Here is an 18,021-nt window from a genome sequence, read left to right as displayed (position 1 = left end):
GGACTCACAGCTTTCCAGAAGGTGAAGAATGGCTGGTAAGGTAAGCTAGAGAGACAGCTATAAGCAGTTAAATCTTCCGGGAAAGCAATGAGGAATACAACCTTGAACAGGGTCTATGAAAGCGGTGCCAGTATGACTCAGCACTCGATACCCAGGTCTCTCGTACAGCGAAATTGCTGGGGGCCAATAAGCAGGACTCTGCGAACACTAACAGTCGGATGGCCACAAAGTCACCATCTCGTCGAGTTATTAGCAAAATGACACTTGTCACTAGAAGACGGAGCTGCCGTATGACTTCTCCAAGTCAACGGCAGAGCCGCCACTCAAATTACACCATGTATCTGGCAGTGCGGGGAAGTGGTCGAGCCCTTAACGTTGATGTATATCAAGGTTGATCATATACCTAGGATGCAACGAATGATTGTCTCCAGGTCCTGGTGGCCTATTGGGCCGGAATTCCGGGGTACAGTACGTTGCAGCTGGGATGTGTGCTGAGAAACGGTCACGATGGTGGTGCGAGTGCGTGGACTGGCCCTGTGATTTTGGGGATCATTGAACGCGCCGTAAAGAGGCATCCGGATGCGTCAGCTGGAGAAACGGTAAAGCGAGATGTGAACGAGTCCCAACAGAATTGCAAGCTGTATAGACGGCAGTTGGTTGACATCGTAACTCATGGCCCGAGGTAAACAAAAATGAGCTGTAGGAAACTCGGTTGGACATCCCGGGTGCCGGAATGGGAAATTTTGCAGTATGTATGTCGGACTTGGCAAGGCTGAGACAGGCAGAACCCTGCTAGATTCGACGGTCCGCGATAGCTGCACCACGCTGCTGGGAAAGAACCTGGTTGATGTTGATCGCTTGATCGCTTGATCGCTTGATCGCTTGATCGCTTGATCGCTTGATCGCACCCAAAGTCGAATGTAATTTCATGCATCGTCGAGGTTCGGTCCACGAGTGTCCGAGGTAAAAAAAATGCTAAGCTAGCCTTGTTCGAAGACAGATCAATAATGCTTAGACTTACTCGTCACTAGAGAAAGTCAATGTCATCCTAAAAAATACCTAGCTTGGAAGCGTTACCTAGGCATTACTTGAGGTCCTTGATCCTTTTGCTCAAAACCACACGTGTTCTCCCGAGACGTGGAGAGACACTTATTTCGTACTCGAGCTTCCATCCCACACTTTTACTGGCCGTTGGCAATTGTTCTGCAGACCTGCACGGCGATGACGTTGACAAGTTCTGATCAAGACACCAAGACTTCCAAGGTATAATGCTTTTGTTTTCGGTTTCGCTTGGCACTCCGAGGCAGCAGTGAGACATCTGCACGCAAAAGAAATTCGCCCCAAAGTCAGGTCGGGTCATGTCCATGGATCACGGATCAACGCCAATCTTAAAATAAATTGACCGAACGCACCTGGGAAACCCCGACCAGGCCGAAGCCACGCAACAACGACATTTGGCATTGACGCGACAAACAAGCCGGGCAACTACCACAAGAGCCATCCCGTCATCTTGGGAAAATACAACTGCTGACACGATAGTCAAACTCAACAAGTCATACCAGCATTCCCGGAAGCTGTTTCCTACCTCCGATGCATGACTGGACAAGTTGAACAGTCCATCCCAGTAAATACGTATCCCGTAGCGCCAACGCCATCCTCCTTAATCAGCTCCAGGGCCAGTTGGTGCCACTACTTTATTTTACCATCGTCATTTCCGGGCCCAACCACACCTTCATGATACACAAAATTCGTCTGCCGCTCAAGTGCTGTCTCTTGCGCGTAGATTGATCCTTCGATCAGTCGACACGCAGTTGCGCACCGGCGCAATGAACGCCATACAACAGCGATGCCGTCCGAAGCACCAGGTCCTCGTGCTCAAGTGCTATCCCCGGACCACCAAGGGGGCTGTTGACGTCAAGCCCAACTCGAGCGAGCTAAGCTATCTCCTGTTCTATGCCACGTCGCGACGATCTAAGATCCAGAAAGTTGGCCAATTTCTCGAGAAGAAGACAGCTGGTGATGCTTGGCGGTTGCGCATTGGGTGTGTACCATGGCCCAACATCCCGCTGCGAAGATGGCGCCTTGTCATCTTCTACGGCTTCCCCTTCTTGACCTTTCGCTGGGCCCCAAGCTAACTCATAGCTACCTTCTTAGAAATGTACAGGTCACACTGCAAATACTCGCCGCCTTGATTGAGAAGGCGCCCAAGGACCTCCCCTTGTTTGCTCAAAATGTCCTCAAGATCATGGGCCTCGTGCTCCGGTCCAACGATATCACCATGGTCGAAGCCTCCCTGCCGACTTTTGAGACCTTCTGTGAAAACCACGACGCATCCTCCCTATTCGCCGACCAGGAATACGTCCGTCAGTACGAGGAAATAGTGAGCGCATACGCTACCTTCGCCTCGACCCGGCAGACTCCGGGGAAAGGCACGGTCAGCAAACCAGTGGCCGTTCGGTGGAGGAATGCGGGCTTGGGCGCCATCAAGAGCGTTGCCGAGTCCGAGGCGCTGTCGTCGGTTGCTGGCCGTCAGCTCGATGTCATTGTGCCCATGATATTGGAAAACCTCTGGACCGATAACGATGAATTTCTTGACGTGTTGCTACAACGAGCCCACATGGAAGAGAAGGGGGACTCTGGCCAACATTTACGTCGCCGAACTAGTATTTCCACCGTCAAAACGAATGAGGAAGCGGGAGATACCAATCCAATTGCCTTGTCTGGAACCGCAGCAGACGCTGACAAGTTGGCCGAGGAGGATACTGGCGTTGTGGCTTTGCAATGCCTCAAGCAAATATTCATCATTCCTAACCGTGCTCAGATTCACGGCGCGACGGTTGCGTTGCTGAAATTCATCCGCGAACGGGTAGAACAGAAAGAGGCGGTGGTGAAGCCAAAACAGGGTACTGGGCGTGACAGCGGTTGGGCCATTCGCATCTACGGACTTGTAGCAAGATGGGCACCCGTGCAAGACCGTTACGTGATTCTGATCACCGCCATGGATACTCTGTTACGAACTCAGCCGACGGACGAGAACGTGCCGGAGCAGGTTGCCTTGGTGGCCATGATGGGCTCGCTATTGCGATCCGACGCCAACTTGATAGGTCTCAGTGTGATGGATGTGCTTCTAGGACTGATCCAACACATGAAGCGGGTGCTTAAACACTCCGGTCGTTCAAGTCAAAGTGCGCCCCCGGCTACCGCTATGAGCGGCGAGAAGCCTCCTCATTCTGTGGTCGAGCCTTCTGCGCCCCTGACCACTCACCATAGAGAGCTCTTGGACAGGATCCAACAGTGCATCGGAGACCTAGCTACCCATGTATACTACGCCGACCAGATATCAGACATGATCCAGGCCATTCTACTACGGCTGAAACCTCACCCGAGCACGGCTAGTTCGACACCGCCCACAGAGAAAGTCGACGACAGCGCCGGGCCAGGGGCCTCACTTGGCAACCTTTCAGAGGATCAACAACTCGATAGCTTATTTGCCCTGGATTTGGCCAAAACAGCCGCTTTGAAGGCTATCAAGTCGATCCTTCTCGTCGCCAATCCCAAAACGAAAATTAGTGGCAACGTTAGTCTTTCGCGCAACAGAGTGCCAATCCAGGTCTGGGAAGGCACACATTGGCTCTTACGTGACCCCCACGGACAAGTTCGAAAGGCGTATGCGGATGCCATCATCACATGGCTTGATCGAGAGACCACTAGGGCTGATCTCAAAGCACGAGACGAAGCGGGTCAGAAGCCCACGCGAGTTGGCAACACGGAGTTGCCGCCGCCACCAAGCTTTGCCAGGCGAGCCGTATCAAATGCCTCCGCTCGTGAGAAGTCGGTCAAAGTGCTACGGTCGCATTTCCTTCAACTGCTGCACTTGGCTATTTATGACAATGCTCTACAATTCATTGATTACGAAACAGACGTGGCCCTGTGCCATGTCTTGCTCGCTAAGCTCGTCAGCAAGCTCGGCGTCAACGCTGTTCGTTATGGATTGGCTATGATTTTTAGGCTTCAGGAGGACATTCAAGATGCGGAGACTCCACTTCAAAAAGTGCGGCTGGGTTCCCTTTGTCATGGATATTTCTGGGCTTTGAGTGACAGATTTGACTTCGAGGCTACCGTCATCGGCCGAGCCATTCATACCGAGATTTCGAGGAGAAGGAGCAAGAGCTTCTGGGTGGAAGGCATACATGTACCGCCACCACTGCTGGAGCTCGTCGGCACCCCGGGGATGCCCCGGCCCCAACCTAAAATGCCCATCAAGGAGGTTGAGTCGGAGGCATTGTTACCATTCGACGACCGACTAACGATGGTTGACTGTATTTGCACTGATTACCAGGAGAGCAACACGTCGCCTCCAGTTAGCCCAGCAGCTTCGCCAGGTCGCGTTTTCTCCCACCCGATCCTGAGCTCCACACTGAGTACCATCCCAGCGGTTGAAACAGACCACGAGCTGCCCATCAGGTTCAGGGAGGATATGCTCCAGGAATGGACTCGCGAGGCTGTTGTGGTTGCTCTCCAAGCTGGTAGCAAATCCGCATCTCTCAATGGGTCGCGGGCTGGTACTACGACTACTAGGGGCAATCGTCTCACGGTTAATGGCCTAAACACGAACAATCACTCCGCCGGCGGATTAGCATCACCAGTCCATAGTCAGCTTGGTCTACGGCCACCATCTCATGCTGGTGCGAGTGTCAGGGGAACGTCTGGTCTACGGAAATCCAGCGTACAGAGCCGTGTGTCTGGAAGAAGTGAATCCAGCCGCGGTTTCGTCGCATCGATAGACCAACTGAAGTCCGTTTTGAGTGGAGAGGCCGTACGGCCAGGCACCCTGCACACAGTCCGAGACGATGATAGCGTTGAAAGTATGGTTAGCTACGACTTCACGCCCTCGGAGCTCTCTTTCAACCCTGGTGCAGGTGATAACCCCGATCAGCCGGGTGGTCTCGCTCGATCCAGGTCGAAGTCTCGGGATCGGAAGACATCGGGCGATTTGGGCGGTCCTCTTACGTCCCATCCGCCTGAAGACGAAGACGAGGTTGGAGAGGACGTCCCACCCGTGCCCCCTTTGCCGTCGTCGGTGGCGGGGGGTACCGTTCCACATGTTGGATTTCATCGTCCCATGTCGGCTGTTTCCACGCGGGACCATGCCGCAAAGCCTGCCAAGCAGAATCTCAAGAGTCGAGGAGGTGACAGCATTTTCTCCAGTACGATATCTGAGGCTGGGGGGGGCAATCTGGACTTACAATCACTGCTTAAGGGCATTGACAGCAAGTCGCGGGAGCACTCGCTTGGAAATTTGACCAAACCGCCCTACTGATATCGATTTCTCTGAGTTGTCAAAAAGGAAAAAGAGACTGCGTATTCGTTAGCCATTTAGTAATCGACTTGCATCATTACGGCTTAACTGCTAATATGCTGATGGGAGTTTTTAATCTTTGAGTTGTTTGTGCTGCAGGAGCTGAGCTGTATACTAGAAGGCATAGAGAACATTGGAAGTAGGCAGGAAGCCACATTGTAGAAGAGGAGAGAGGGCTTGCAGGGTCAAAACAAGATATATATCATGGGGGCAACTCTTTTTTTTGGGCTTTCTTTTGTTTTTTTTTGTCTTTGATTTTGGAAACAGGGTAAGGGAGGAGGCGGGGATCTGGCTGGCTGTATTTCTTAAGATATCTGCCCTATTCTTTGCCCTGTTAACGGTAGAGAAAGCTGAGATGGGTGGGTGCATTGGTGGTGTGTGACTGGAACTTTCAAACTCAACTTAGCGACTAGGATTTTTTTTGTCGTTGAGAAGAAAACATAACGTTCGAATAGCGTTTTCAAAATGTATACAATTCGTCTTCACAAGCGTAACTAATATCTGCTTGTTTGCGTTAACTACGATATTCCTGTCACTTTGTAGAAATTGAATAAACTGTGTTTGATACGAAAGCGCTCAGGTTGTTCATATACCTTTCTAAAGTCGTTTCTAAGTCCACCTTCATACCGCCTCGGGGGCAGCGGCAGCCAATTTAAAAATATATATATATATATTAAACATATGGCACACTGAAAAACAGCGTCCGGTTTTTTTAGTCGATTGATCATGAATGAGAAGCGTGCTTGCTCAAGGTAACAGAGAAAGACTCTTGCTCGAAGGCTTCAAGGACCAAGATGAGAAAGGTGAGTGCCACCTTCCTGAACAGGCAATTAGCATACACAGTACGAATTTACCGGGGAGGAAGAGGAGCTTGGGCCAGATCTCGGGGTCTCTTTGCCGATTCGCCAGAAAATATCGGCGTTAGAGCTTCGTGCTTGGCAACTTCACCTTGACATCGTTACATCACACATCTCCAACCATGAAGCCACCAACACGAATCGTCCTGGGCCTAACGCCCTCGAGGGTCCGTTCGTTCCCGTCCACATGCCAGCTGCCTCGAATACAACCCATCCACACCACCCGCCCAGCAGCCGCAACCATATCGCCCATCCACGGCACCGGCCCGGCCCCGGAGCCCCCGACCCCCAGCGCCGACGATGCAACAGTCCGCCTCGAGCGCCGCAAACGCCAGGCCATTCTCCTTGAGCGAGCGCAAGATATCCGCAGCGCGCAAAATGCGCATAATTCGAGATCAAAACCTTCCCCAGGAGGTGTCGCAGCACCGCCCCCACTGCGCAAGCGCTTCTGGAAAGATGTTCATCTGAAGGAGGTAAACGGCGCGTGGGAAGTTCACCTCGACACGCGGCCCTTACGGCACCCCACAACGAAAGCCATTGTTCGCCTGCCGCTCAGCAAGCCGCTTCTCGCGCATGCGCTAGCGCTCGAGTGGGATGCTCTCGTGTCGGCCAGGCAAGCGACCATGCAGCACTTGATCCCGTTAACAAGCCTCGTGTGCCGGGCGCTAGACATCGCCACGGATGACCTGGATATGTCTGCTCGGGGCAGCGCGCAGGAGAGCTTGAGAAAGGGAATCGCGAAGACGGTCATGCGGTACCTGGACACGGACTCGTTGTTGTGCTGGGCACCGCCGCCACCGGAGATTGAGAGGGAGGAGGGGAAGGAGACGTTGAGGGATGTGCAGAGGCGGACGGCGGAGGAGGTGATTGGGTTTTTGACGAGGAGAGTGTGGTCGGGGGTCAAGATTGTGCCTGTGCTTGATGGGGAGACTTTGATGCCGAGGGCGCAGGATGAGACGACGAGATTGGTGATTGAGCAGTGGGTTCTGGGCCTCAGTTCTTGGGAGTTGGCGGCGTTGGAGAGGGGGGTGTTGGCCGGCAAGGGGCTGTTGGGGGCGGTGAGGCTGGTGGTGGAGTGGAGTGAGGGATTCGTGGGGACGGGGGTTGATGATGCGACGTCTGGAGAAGGGCAGCACGAGTTTGGAGTTGAAGAGGCGGCCAAGGCGGCGAGTTTGGAGGTTGATTGGCAGACGCGGAAATGGGGCGAGGTGGAGGATACGCACGATGTTGAGAAGGAAGACCTGAGACGGCAATTCGGCAGTGTGGTGTTGCTGGTTTCTGGCACTGGAAGGAAGTAAAGACAGTGTCTACAAATGGCTTTGTTGCTTACGGTGAATGTGCCATCAAGAGCATGTACGAATGAGGTTGGTATGCTGTTTAACAACGTAGATGTAACAATATAACAGAGCCTTCCCAAGGCGGTACTGGGGTACTGTTCAGCCGCAGATACTATATTCATTCAGCAATAATGCTAGCCTTTGAGCTGGGTTCGACTATCCGTGACGCTGCTCAAAAATCCAGCAATTCGTTAAGCTTTCCATGGCGCCCTCCATCTTCATCACCAAGGTTGCTATCGGTACTGCCCATTGCAAGTGTAGCAATGCACGGAGCTTTCGAAACGCCTTCGATGTTGGCCACACAAGCGGTTGCAACATCAGGTCAGGACCACTTCTGGCATGTATACAGACCACTTGCTCAATCGTTCCAGAATACAGCCCAACTGACGTCGCTATGGTCGCTGACGCCGTTTTTGCAGTGGACTAGGCCGTTCCACTGGATGCGGTCGCGGCCTTTGTTGTTGTCCATGGCCAGGCGGATCAGGCCTAGAACAAGCAAAAGGAAGTTCGTATTTACTACTTGTATTACGTTGTGGCTTGTTTGGAGTCATGCCTCGAGGGCAACAGCTCCTACACCGGCTCTACTACTTGAGGAAGTTCTTGTTCCAAATCAGGCTACAAACGGGCAGGGTGTAGGGGAGTTCAAGGAGTGGCAAGCGAGATGCGCACCTGTGACGTCTTGGGTGCCGAAAATGATCGCCATGCAGGTTGCTTCCTTACGCAGCGTCGTAGTGGCCCTGTTTCGAGTGGGAGGTGGGAGGTGGGAAATGGTATGGGACCAGGTGAAAGCCAAGGTAGGAAGGGAGGAAAGGGCTGATGAGATGAGCTAGCATACGTTGTTCTTGTCCTCGTCGCCGATATCCGCAATCCACATGCAGTCTTCGGTGAAGGGCGACCTGTCGGTGGTGAAGTCCCACAGGCCTTCGTTCGGGCCGCGCTGGTCGGCTTCACCGGCGCTCGGGTGCCAGGTCAGACGGTTGAACAGTGAGGCCGAGTCATGGCGCTCGGTCAGGGAGGGGTCCGTGGTCGGGACAAAGCGGATGCCGGAGTAGTGGTGAGGGTTTGGGTGTTATAATGATGGCTGAGGAAAAGGACCTCTCTCGCCGGTGGAGGTTTAATGGAGATTTGAGGCTCTGGGAGGTTGAGGTGGGAGCAGGGTCTAAGGAAGTGCACAAAGGGGCAGTTGAATATCGCTTTACCGTCCTGATCCGGACGTCAAGGGAAAATATGTTGGGTACACACCACCATCAGTCAATACCCGATTTCGGTACGGCTACATAGGGTTGTCTGTCACTCAGCTACTCAAGTGTGAAAAGTGATACATGCATTTTGCCTCGGGCATCTGAACCGCGAGCCTACTAGGTGAATGACGATCCCGAGATTGTAACATTAGACCCTAGAGTTTAGATGACGGTATAAATCATGTAGCACGATTTTCTGTTTGCTGATATGGGCGGTTCATGTCTGGAATTCATCACGAATCCAATATCTGGACTTTCTCAGGGTCATCGCTACAAGCGGGAGAATGGCTCCCTTTTGTGTCACTTATACCACCACACGGCTAAGCACATTTTGTAATCATAGGTTAGTTCGAGACGTCATTGTCACAGGAACAGTCATTATGTCTCTGGTTGCTCGTTGGATGTAAAGTTACATTGCCCATTGTTAGAACTGGATTATTTTGCCAACCCCTGGATGTACTGGGATATACTAGGGAATTCCCCATCGACTCTGTCATGCTGAAGATTCGAAGGACAGTTGCTAAATGTATTCGCCGTTTCAATGCTATTATATGTATGTGTCAAGAAGGACATATCATGGTTGGGGTATGGGCAATGAGCTACAACAAACGGAGAATGTGATGTACTTCAAGTATAGATAAACTGTAGTCAAAACTTACAGCCCTCCCGAGAAGTCGTCCTGTCATATTCTAAATGACTATCTGTCGTAATTGAAGGATCCGAATAAATTGCGGTCACCCCGACATGGTCTTTATAGCGTATGTGAGATCTTGTTGGCTTACATTTTATATTAGCGCCTGCTGAAACTAGAGGTCCTAACAAAAGGCGAAATTGTCGCAGCACATACGCTGGTGCAGGCGTTATAACGCGAAGTATAGATGAAACAAGTCATGTAATGAGATCGAGATTCGTAATTTCATAAGCCATACACATATTACCTCCCTAGATGTCTAAACAAGCCTGCTCATATGTTCGGGCACACAGAGAGGTAGGTGTAGTGTACTGTGTATTGAAGAAAGCTAGGCTAGCGCAGGCGGGCTGGAACCAAGTTGATGCGAGTGCATATTGGGTGTAAAGTGTTCGTATTGGGAAGCATTGCAAGCTATCTGGCTGGCCGAAGGCCATCTTGGGCTGCCTATCTTATCTATAGCTGCACGGTAACCCTCCTTGGGGCCACGTAAAATCAAAAGTCATAGTAGCCCTGCCACCTTGGGACTGGTAGTTATATGCTCCTACTCCTTGAGAGGTCCTCAAAGGAGCAAGGTCAGGCTAAAAGGTTTGCGGTTGTCTGCAGTCCTCGGCAGTCCTCGCATCTAGTCTTGTGAATAGTTGGTGGAGTGGCCTATTCCAGCCTCGCACCATTAGCTTGCGCTTTGCAGCATTTCACGATATGTCGCAGTAAGCTGTCTTTGCGGTTCTTCGTCGTCTTTCCACATCAAGGACACGTAACAAGTAGATGTTGGTGTACGGACTCGACGTGCCGTTGAAGACCTCGCGGTTCTGGAAAAGCTATGGGAAATTCTGCGCAGCGGTGTTCTCTCTTGTGGCGCCTCATGTGTTGACTTGGCAAGACGTTAGTGAATGGGTCTGAATATCCGCAGGTAAAAGACGTATTTGAGTTTCCCTCGTGAGGCGAACGACAAATCACAAGATTCGCATGCAAAGTGAGTGCTTGTCTCAACGTTGTTAGACGAACCTATTGCAGCTCATCCGTAGGTAGGCTTTCCTGATTGCTGCTCGGCTGATCCAGGATTCCCTCGAAGGAGTCTGGACGATTGAAGAACGCATCAAGGTTTTCGACATTCGAAACGCTGGCAACGTCAAGCTTCCCTGGTTGTGGTCTAGAGTCCTGCAAAATAGCACTCGGGTTCAGCTTATCTGCTAGGTAGCTTGATATCGGAAACTGGCTAGACATCGGCAGCTCTAACTAATGTGATCCGCCCCAAAGCGGCCGCGGGTCTGCTATTGTGCTTTGAAACAGTCCAGGCACCAGGCAGACTTTGATGTACCGGGATTCTTTGCTTATCTCCATCCGATCCCCTCCCCAGTAACCGAAGTCATCGAATACCCCGGCGTTTCCGTCAGAGCCGGGAAACTCCACCAATCCAAAAGAGTTCTCGAGACCGCGACCCGACGTGTCAGCCCACGGGTCATCGTTACCTTTGTTACTGCTGCATTCCCCCGAAATGTGTGGTAGAAAGACGCAGACTATTAGGAGTCAGGATACATATATGAATGGAGGAAAAGCTCGCGACTCACATCTGTCGAAGATCCTATGTCTTGGCCAAAGGCCCTCAGTAGGGTTGATAGTTGTCAAGTTCGAGGACGAGTGGGCGAGAAATGAACACTTATATGCAAATGAGATGCAAGAACAGGCCGCCTTAGGCCGGATATGGGCTGGCCAGTTTATGAGGACGGGCGCAGAATTAGACCGACCTAGAAGCAAGCTGTGAGAGTGATACACATGCAGATGAGCCTCTAGCTCTTGCCCACCAATGAGGGTTAACGCACTTGCACAACATACATGAGGCGCACTCGGATCGGCATATTACCAAGCACACTGAAGCTTGTCTTGGTTCCCACGCATAGCCGTTGAGACAGGGGGCTGATATGAGCAATGTCCATAGCACCAGTGAGCCTCGCGTCCTTTCATGAGAACCCCCCATCCGCTAAACCTCAGCACTCGGTCGGCATCTTGTTTCAAAGCATTATAGAGTCAAAGACCACTGCCGAATGCAAAACCCTCCCGAGGCAAAGTATTCAACCCGCTCAACCCGCAACGGCCGGCGGACTACTCACTTGGTATCACAGGTCAGCTTCGAGGTTGAACGTACGAGATCTCGGTCGGCGACCATTGGAGGAAGCGCCCGCCATCCGGCCGGCCATACGGACTTGATAACATAAGTTTTGGCACGCAATTTGACGGATATATTATGCGTCGCTGGGTTACGTCAAATACCGTGTGTCTGAGTTTCTAGATAGTCTCCATGAGTCAGTAATATTTTCTCTCGGACGTACATATCGAGTCAGCGAAGGGCGGAATTAGGAAACACTGAGGATTCAACCTGATACTTGAAAACCGCCATGAACGAAGTCATGATGCCATAGCAAACACTGATCTGGCATTGTAGCTCTTTCGGAAGTTCGTAACTCAAGTTGCCATCTGCTGAAGTAGACATGCATGATAGTGGGGTCTTGATGCTCAGCAGAATGGCCCATTGTAATTGAACTTCTTCAAGTAAAATTGGAATCTCACCGACACTTCACGTCCTAGTAGGCCGTAGCTCACTGCCTATGGCCTGCTGTAAAAAGGCTGTCGTTTGCAACTCCCCCCAAAAATGCGTACTCCGTACCTGCAGATTTATGAGGTCAGACAAGTGTTTGCTCAGAACCCCACTATCAACAAATTTCCTTTTCTAAACCAACACCAACAATACTTCTTGTCCCACATCACCTTCCATTCCCGCACTTCACATGTCGTCCAACGCCTCATCTTGGCGCCGTCCCGCCGGCGGCAATGCTGGTGGTGATTCGCGAGCTGGCGGCCCTCCTAGCAACCCATCCGCTGGGGGAGGAGCGCAAGGTTCCAACTATGGAGTAGGTCGCGGCGGTGATGGTCAGTCAGGTGAATTTTCCGGCAACAATGCCTATGGAAACCAGCGATCCAACTACAGAGGCCGCGGTGGTCGTGGTGGCGGTCGAGGCTTCCGTGGCCGGGGCAGAGGCGGTCGCGGCGGTCGGGATCGCGATTTCTACAGCGGTAGACGCCAGGATGATGAATTTGGCCCGGATGTGGATGAGGCCGACCTCTACCAGAAGCGTGAGATTACTCGTCATTTCTGGGCTGAAGAGGCCGGGAGCGCCGATGCAACCCACAGCTCGACTTTCCACGATTCGATTCGGCACCAAGGTCAGCTGTCTTACATGCTCCTCTTCTCGGGCGCCAACCCGCGTTGGCAATCGGACAACATTGTCTTTGCCAAGTCCCACCTGAAGCTGCTGCCAGAGTACGAGGCCAAGAAAGCCGAGTATGGTCCTTGGGAGGTTACCAAGGCAAGACAGGAATCCAAGGCGGCTGCATCCGACGGAGCTGATGCCGGCGGCTTCAACCCTGACCCTGAGCAACCCCCCCAGGAAAGTGACGAGAAGCCGATGTCTGAGGATGCTACCGAAGGTACCAAGCAGCCGGCCGTCGAGGGCATTAAGGAAAGCCCAGTCGAGGGCACCGGGGAGAAGACTGCCGGGGAGAAGACTGCCGAGGAGAAGGCTGCTCAGGCCACCAAAGACAAGACGATTGAAGGCTCCGCGAAAAAAGCCGAGACGGCCACCGACGCAGCTGCTACCGGAGCTTCAACTCAAGATGCTGCACCAACTGAGCCTGCACCCCCTCGACGATTCGCGAGATTTGGAGCTCAAGACATCCGACTGCTTCCTCCTGAGGAGCAATACCCCGAGCCTGAACCCGAGCCCGAGGAACCCGTCTACCCCAGCATCCAGCCCATCGACTACATCCCCAACGAGCACCCGCCGATTGCCGTCTTCGCCGAGCGCCGAAGAGTGGCCAAGGACACATTCTTCTTTGTCGGCTGGTTCAAGGTGGCTCGAGTCAATGTTTTGTCCCCTCTCTCGGCTGAGCTTGTTCGCATGCAGCAGCAGAAGTGGGAGCAGCGAGCTCGCCACCAGCGTGATGCCGGTGCTTGGCAAGCGGCCATGAACCAGGAGTGGTCGGTGGTCAAGTTCGAGAAGCTGGCCGATGATGTCGCGCCGCCGCCTCCGGTTATTGAGAAGATGGCGCCGCCGCCTAGTGAGAGAGAAGGCGACAAGGAGACCAAGGGAGTCAACGACCAGCTGCAGGACATGCGATATGGCAACGAGAAGCAGGACGCCCTTCCTCTGACCACCTCTGAGGACAAAGTTGCCGTTGAGGGCGAAGAGAACGTCACACCCAGTCAGGCGACGGAGGTCTAGGGAAATGTCAATATTGCCCTTGCCTAACTGCGAAAGGGGAACATGAAGAAAATGTCGATGTGTGGAATCGGCTTGTGGCAATCGAAATCCATTGGCGTTGGCTTTGGCAAGGTGGCCATGTGCCAATCATCGTGTGGGCGGAGCGTAGAAATTGGTCTGCAATAGAATGGATCATACATGGTCGAGCTCGGGGGAGGGGAAGGGAGGGGGCCGGGGGTGGTGAGGGGCGGCGCGTTCGCGAGATAACTCTGCCAAAATTGGCAGGAATGAGTAGATGCCTTCAAGGAATGATGACTACAACTCCTCAGCCATCAACAGCACCGCGTCCTATATAGGAATGCCAAATCATCAAGAGCCTTGACACTTGCATATGCCGGGATAAACCAGACCGACCGATCTAATATACTAATACACTAATACACTATTTATGGATCCAGCCTCATAACCGTCACACGGAAAATGATCTGACGATGTGGGGGATCTGTTTCTTCATTTATTTCCATGAGGGACACATACAAGTCGGCTTAAAATCATCTCCTGGGTGAACTCGTCCTCCGAGCTTCATTTCGCGCTTCTTACACATACTTAGCAAAGAACTTCAACACCGTCTCATAACCGCGACTGTACTCCTCCTTGACTCGAGAGTCCTCCAAGTTCGATCGCGCAGCCATCCATCCGTGGATCTGGTCGTCAAAGGTTTCAACTTGCTTGGGGCCAGTGAGGTTTTGCTCAAATTTCTTGACGTCCTCGACTGGCTCGTCCTTGGAGGCCAGCATGAGCAGCGGGACCTTGATCTTTTCGGCCTCGGAGGGGTCAACCATAGCTGGGTGGCATTCGACGGCCGCCTTGAAGGGGTTGTCATCCGAGGAGGTGACGAGGGAGACGATTTTGCCGCCCCAGCAGAACTGCGAAGTTTGGTTGTTAGTTGATGGTGGGACGGAAGAAAGGGGATTGGTTGGAAGGTACGTACGCCCATGATTCCCCACGTAGTGATTTCGGGGTACTTGGCCGCAACGGCCTTGAAGTAGTCGGGGACTTGCTTGGCGACGCTCGGGGGCGTATGCTTCTCGAAGAAACTGCCGAGCTTCTTCTGCTTGTCCTCGTTGTCAGGAGGAAACCTGCAAGTCCAGGGAATTTAGTAGACATTCCCAACCACGGAATCATCTAGCAAACAAGGCAAACATACCATTCAATAGGGCACGCCTCGCCCTTGAACCAATCGGGCATGAACACCTTGTACTTGTTGTCCTTGTCCGAGGTAGCCAAGATATCAGCGCCTTGCAGAGTCTGGGGGAAGAAGCCGAAGATATCCATGATAGAGATAATGCCTCGGGTAGCATCCTTGGGGCCGGTCACGTCTAGGAATACCCCGACACAGTCAGTCTGGGATTTAAAACCCGGGTCGGGGAGGCGGCGCCGGATTGTTGTTTATCGTCAGTCGCTTTAACTTACAAGAATTGTAACCGCCAAGCTCCTCGTAGACGCCCTTCCCTTCGTAGCCCTTGGAGACCACGGGCGGGAGGTTGCAACAGGCCTCGGAGTGGCCGTGCTGAGCTGGCATGGTCGACATGTTGGCGGCTTGGGAGGTGTGAGTTGCTTTCTTGGCTAGGGTTTGGTTCAACTGAGACGTGGATTGGCAACAGTAGCTTCTGAGGCTCGAGATTGGAGGCGTGTCTGTGCCGGCAATGGCAATTGGCGTGGTGGATGAAGAAGCTTGGAGGTGGGGGTGATGGAAGGAAGACGCGGAAGTCGAGACTAGCTTTGAGAGTTGGCGGCCTGCGGAAGTTGCTCTGGTTGGTGCTGAGAGGTGTTTAGAGAATGAGAATGACATGGAGCTGCTTGAGCGTTTATGGCACTCACTGGTCTACTACTCTTTGGGTTTCAAAACTCTTAGTTCATTTGATTTAGACGATAGTCGCTACGCGTGAGGGGTAGCTTCCGTTCACAACGACGGGTGGGGTAAAGCAGTTGAAGCTACAGTGTGGGGTAAATAGTGACGTCAGAGATCTTGATGAGCTCGTCCTGCCATCGAGGTCATCCCAACGGCAGTCTAGCCTGCCCAATACAGACAGAAACCTTGATTGTCGTTCGACGTGATTCGGTATAAGCTGAATCGAGCTTGCCCGTAGAAAGAGGCTGGTCCGACGAGCTCTATAGGCGCTGTGCTAAGGCAACCCCAGCTGTCGTGCTAACCCAAATGGAATTGTCGAAGGCGAGAGCCGAGAGTATACCAGTTTATAGTGCTTTCTTTCTCCATTAGCATTGCCATCTATCAGACTATTCGGGTCATGGCATCGAAGTGTTGTGTGTCCATGTCTCATTTCTCTTGGACTTGCCTGGACTTTCTTCAACAGCTCACCGTCAACCACACAGCTGCACCCAAATCCCAATTAATCTATTCAAAATTTGGTATATCCTCTTGCGGACTTTAGGGGTCACAACACCTCCTATGCATTATGGCATTTCACACGTCCGAATCAGATATCCATATTCGATAACCAACCCGTATCGCATATGGATAACCCTGCTTTCCTCAAATCCCTCCGAGCTACAGTTGTTGTGAGTATCTCCATTCTTCTTCCGACATCTGCTCGGCGTAGTACACGGCCAAGGCGACCGCCTCCTTCTCGACAGACATCTTGAGTCTGTAAACGGCCTCTGGGGCCGGAAACCACCGCATTTCCATCTTCAGGAGATCCTCTTGCCCCATCAAGTCCCGCGTGCAAGTCGTGCTTTGATCTGGTTTAGCTGCGTACTGTAACAATCCGGGTTAGCTACGTGCTTTCGAGTTTTCCATAATTCAGGGGTAATTCAGGGGTTAAGAGTAGTACCAAGGCAAAATGTCTCGAAACAGGGACTGCGCAGGTAAGCAGAGCAGACTGTGATATGCCAGACCACAAAATGCATAGAACCTAAGATTCGGGATCGCACTCACCCAGTATATGTGCCTCATAGCCCCCGTCGCCGGATCCGGATACTCGCTCGAGTAGAACATATCCCTATTCAGAACATCCATGATCCCATTATCACACCCGCCATCTCCACCGCCGCCCGTCTTAAAAGGTCTCTTCCTCAACCTCTGCGCCACCTCCCCATCCTCCAGCCCCCTACTGTTCGTAGGAATAGTAAACCGCGTACCAAATCTCAAATACAGCGGCCGAACCTCCACTCCAGTTTCTTCTTTCGTCTCCCTCAGCGCCGCCACGGCGAAGTCCTCGTCGATGTTCCTGCGTCCCTTGGGCAGCTGCCACGCGCCGATCCGCTTGTTCCAGATGAGAAGGATGCGGCGGTCCCGGGAGCTGGCCTTGTCGATGGTGACGGTACCGCAGCTGATCATCAGGGCCTGCGTGTTGTACCGCTGGGACTGGCGTTCCAGCCTGTCCCACTCGGCGTCCGTCCAGCTGACCTCGCGCTTGCCCCAGGGCCGATGCAGCAGCCGCACCACATCCTGGCGGACTTGGTCAAAGGCCTCAAGGGCTTTGTCTGCCGCCGCCACGATCTCTGGGAAATAGGCGGTTTCGAATTTGCGTCTTCGGACTTCCGGGCTTGCAGGCTTGGTGCCGGACTCTAGGACGTTGGGGATGAGTGTCGCTTTAGAATCACCCAAGATTGCGGCTGCTTGGATCGCCATCTTCACTCAAAGTAGTGCGTTATTCAATCTTGGACGTTGGTCTGGGAACTTGTCTGATATCTCCGTTTGAAATCATGTCTCGTGATTGCCGAGTTGGGAAGACGGACCACTGGCAATCGGTTATATGGTCAGACATGTAGCCTCACTTGGATCGGTTCGCGACCCATCACTGCTCGTTTGTGTTGATGTGCTGCATCCTCGCCTGGAGCCGGGCGCGGACTGTGATGAACTGACGTGTCATCCTACGCAAGGCGGGACGGAAACGAGTATTCCCCGCAGAACGTGATCATAACAAGCCAAAGGCGTGCGTGCTGACACCGACTCATGTCATATCCGACTTGTGGGGGGCACGAATAGGTGTGAAATGGCCAGGCACTACATAATGTGTAGTGTAGTATCGGTCAAGTCCCGGTTGAGAGAAGTCGTTTGTTATTCCTTGGTTCTCGGCATACCACCTCTCCAGACCGACCTTCGCAAAGCTTGCGTCTGACCGGGGTCGGCCTGTTAATTACAAGCTGCACATTGCGTCCGCTTCTTGACCGGTTACGCCCCCCCCTAGCCTTGGTCAGATAGTAGTGGGGAGCTGGAAGTTGACAGTCGCTGAATATCGACCAAACTATAATTGGTT

At 52.7% G+C, this 18,021-nt stretch overlaps 6 protein-coding genes across 6 annotated transcripts; 3 read left to right on the top strand and 3 right to left on the bottom strand.

Annotated features, from left to right (window-relative positions):
- Positions 1-1,826: 1,826 nt before the first annotated feature.
- BCR38DRAFT_456145 (uncharacterized protein) lies at positions 1,827-5,320 on the top strand (the record flags this gene model as incomplete). Its single annotated transcript, XM_040861879.1, has 2 exons — positions 1,827-2,041; positions 2,155-5,320. The coding sequence occupies 2 exons, from the start codon at positions 1,827-1,829 to the stop codon at positions 5,318-5,320; spliced, it is 3,381 nt and encodes a 1,126-aa protein (XP_040717975.1).
- A 1,018-nt stretch (positions 5,321-6,338) lies between these two features.
- On the top strand, positions 6,339-7,514 carry BCR38DRAFT_338014 (uncharacterized protein; the record flags this gene model as incomplete). The annotated part of the gene is made up of 1 exon (XM_040855578.1): positions 6,339-7,514. The coding sequence occupies one exon, from the start codon at positions 6,339-6,341 to the stop codon at positions 7,512-7,514; it is 1,176 nt and encodes a 391-aa protein (XP_040717974.1).
- A 2,767-nt stretch (positions 7,515-10,281) lies between these two features.
- Positions 10,282-11,723, bottom strand: BCR38DRAFT_155639 (uncharacterized protein). The gene is made up of 4 exons (XM_040853747.1): positions 11,319-11,723; positions 11,054-11,230; positions 10,491-11,002; positions 10,282-10,356 (listed from the first exon to the last, which is right to left on the bottom strand). Exons 1-3 carry the CDS (start codon positions 11,458-11,460, stop codon positions 10,722-10,724), a joined length of 600 nt encoding a protein of 199 aa, XP_040717973.1. The 5' UTR covers positions 11,461-11,723; the 3' UTR covers positions 10,282-10,356; positions 10,491-10,721.
- Positions 11,724-12,268: 545 nt separating this feature from the next.
- Positions 12,269-13,762, top strand: BCR38DRAFT_482968 (uncharacterized protein; the record flags this gene model as incomplete). Its single annotated transcript, XM_040863566.1, has 1 exon — positions 12,269-13,762. The coding sequence occupies one exon, from the start codon at positions 12,269-12,271 to the stop codon at positions 13,760-13,762; it is 1,494 nt and encodes a 497-aa protein (XP_040717972.1).
- Positions 13,763-14,337: 575 nt separating this feature from the next.
- Positions 14,338-15,332, bottom strand: BCR38DRAFT_407327 (dienelactone hydrolase; the record flags this gene model as incomplete). Its single annotated transcript, XM_040858157.1, has 4 exons — positions 14,338-14,667; positions 14,733-14,880; positions 14,949-15,120; positions 15,215-15,332. The coding sequence occupies 4 exons, from the start codon at positions 15,330-15,332 to the stop codon at positions 14,338-14,340; spliced, it is 768 nt and encodes a 255-aa protein (XP_040717971.1).
- Positions 15,333-16,310: 978 nt separating this feature from the next.
- On the bottom strand, positions 16,311-17,393 carry BCR38DRAFT_482966 (uncharacterized protein; the record flags this gene model as incomplete). The annotated part of the gene is made up of 2 exons (XM_040863565.1): positions 16,311-16,517; positions 16,698-17,393. The coding sequence occupies 2 exons, from the start codon at positions 17,391-17,393 to the stop codon at positions 16,311-16,313; spliced, it is 903 nt and encodes a 300-aa protein (XP_040717970.1).
- Positions 17,394-18,021: the final 628 nt, after the last annotated feature.

The sequence above is a fragment of the Pseudomassariella vexata genome (genome assembly GCF_002105095.1).
Source record: "Pseudomassariella vexata strain CBS 129021 chromosome Unknown BCR38scaffold_4, whole genome shotgun sequence".
Lineage (NCBI taxonomy): Eukaryota > Fungi > Ascomycota > Sordariomycetes > Amphisphaeriales > Pseudomassariaceae > Pseudomassariella > Pseudomassariella vexata.
This window is presented reverse-complemented; position numbering and strand designations above follow the sequence as displayed.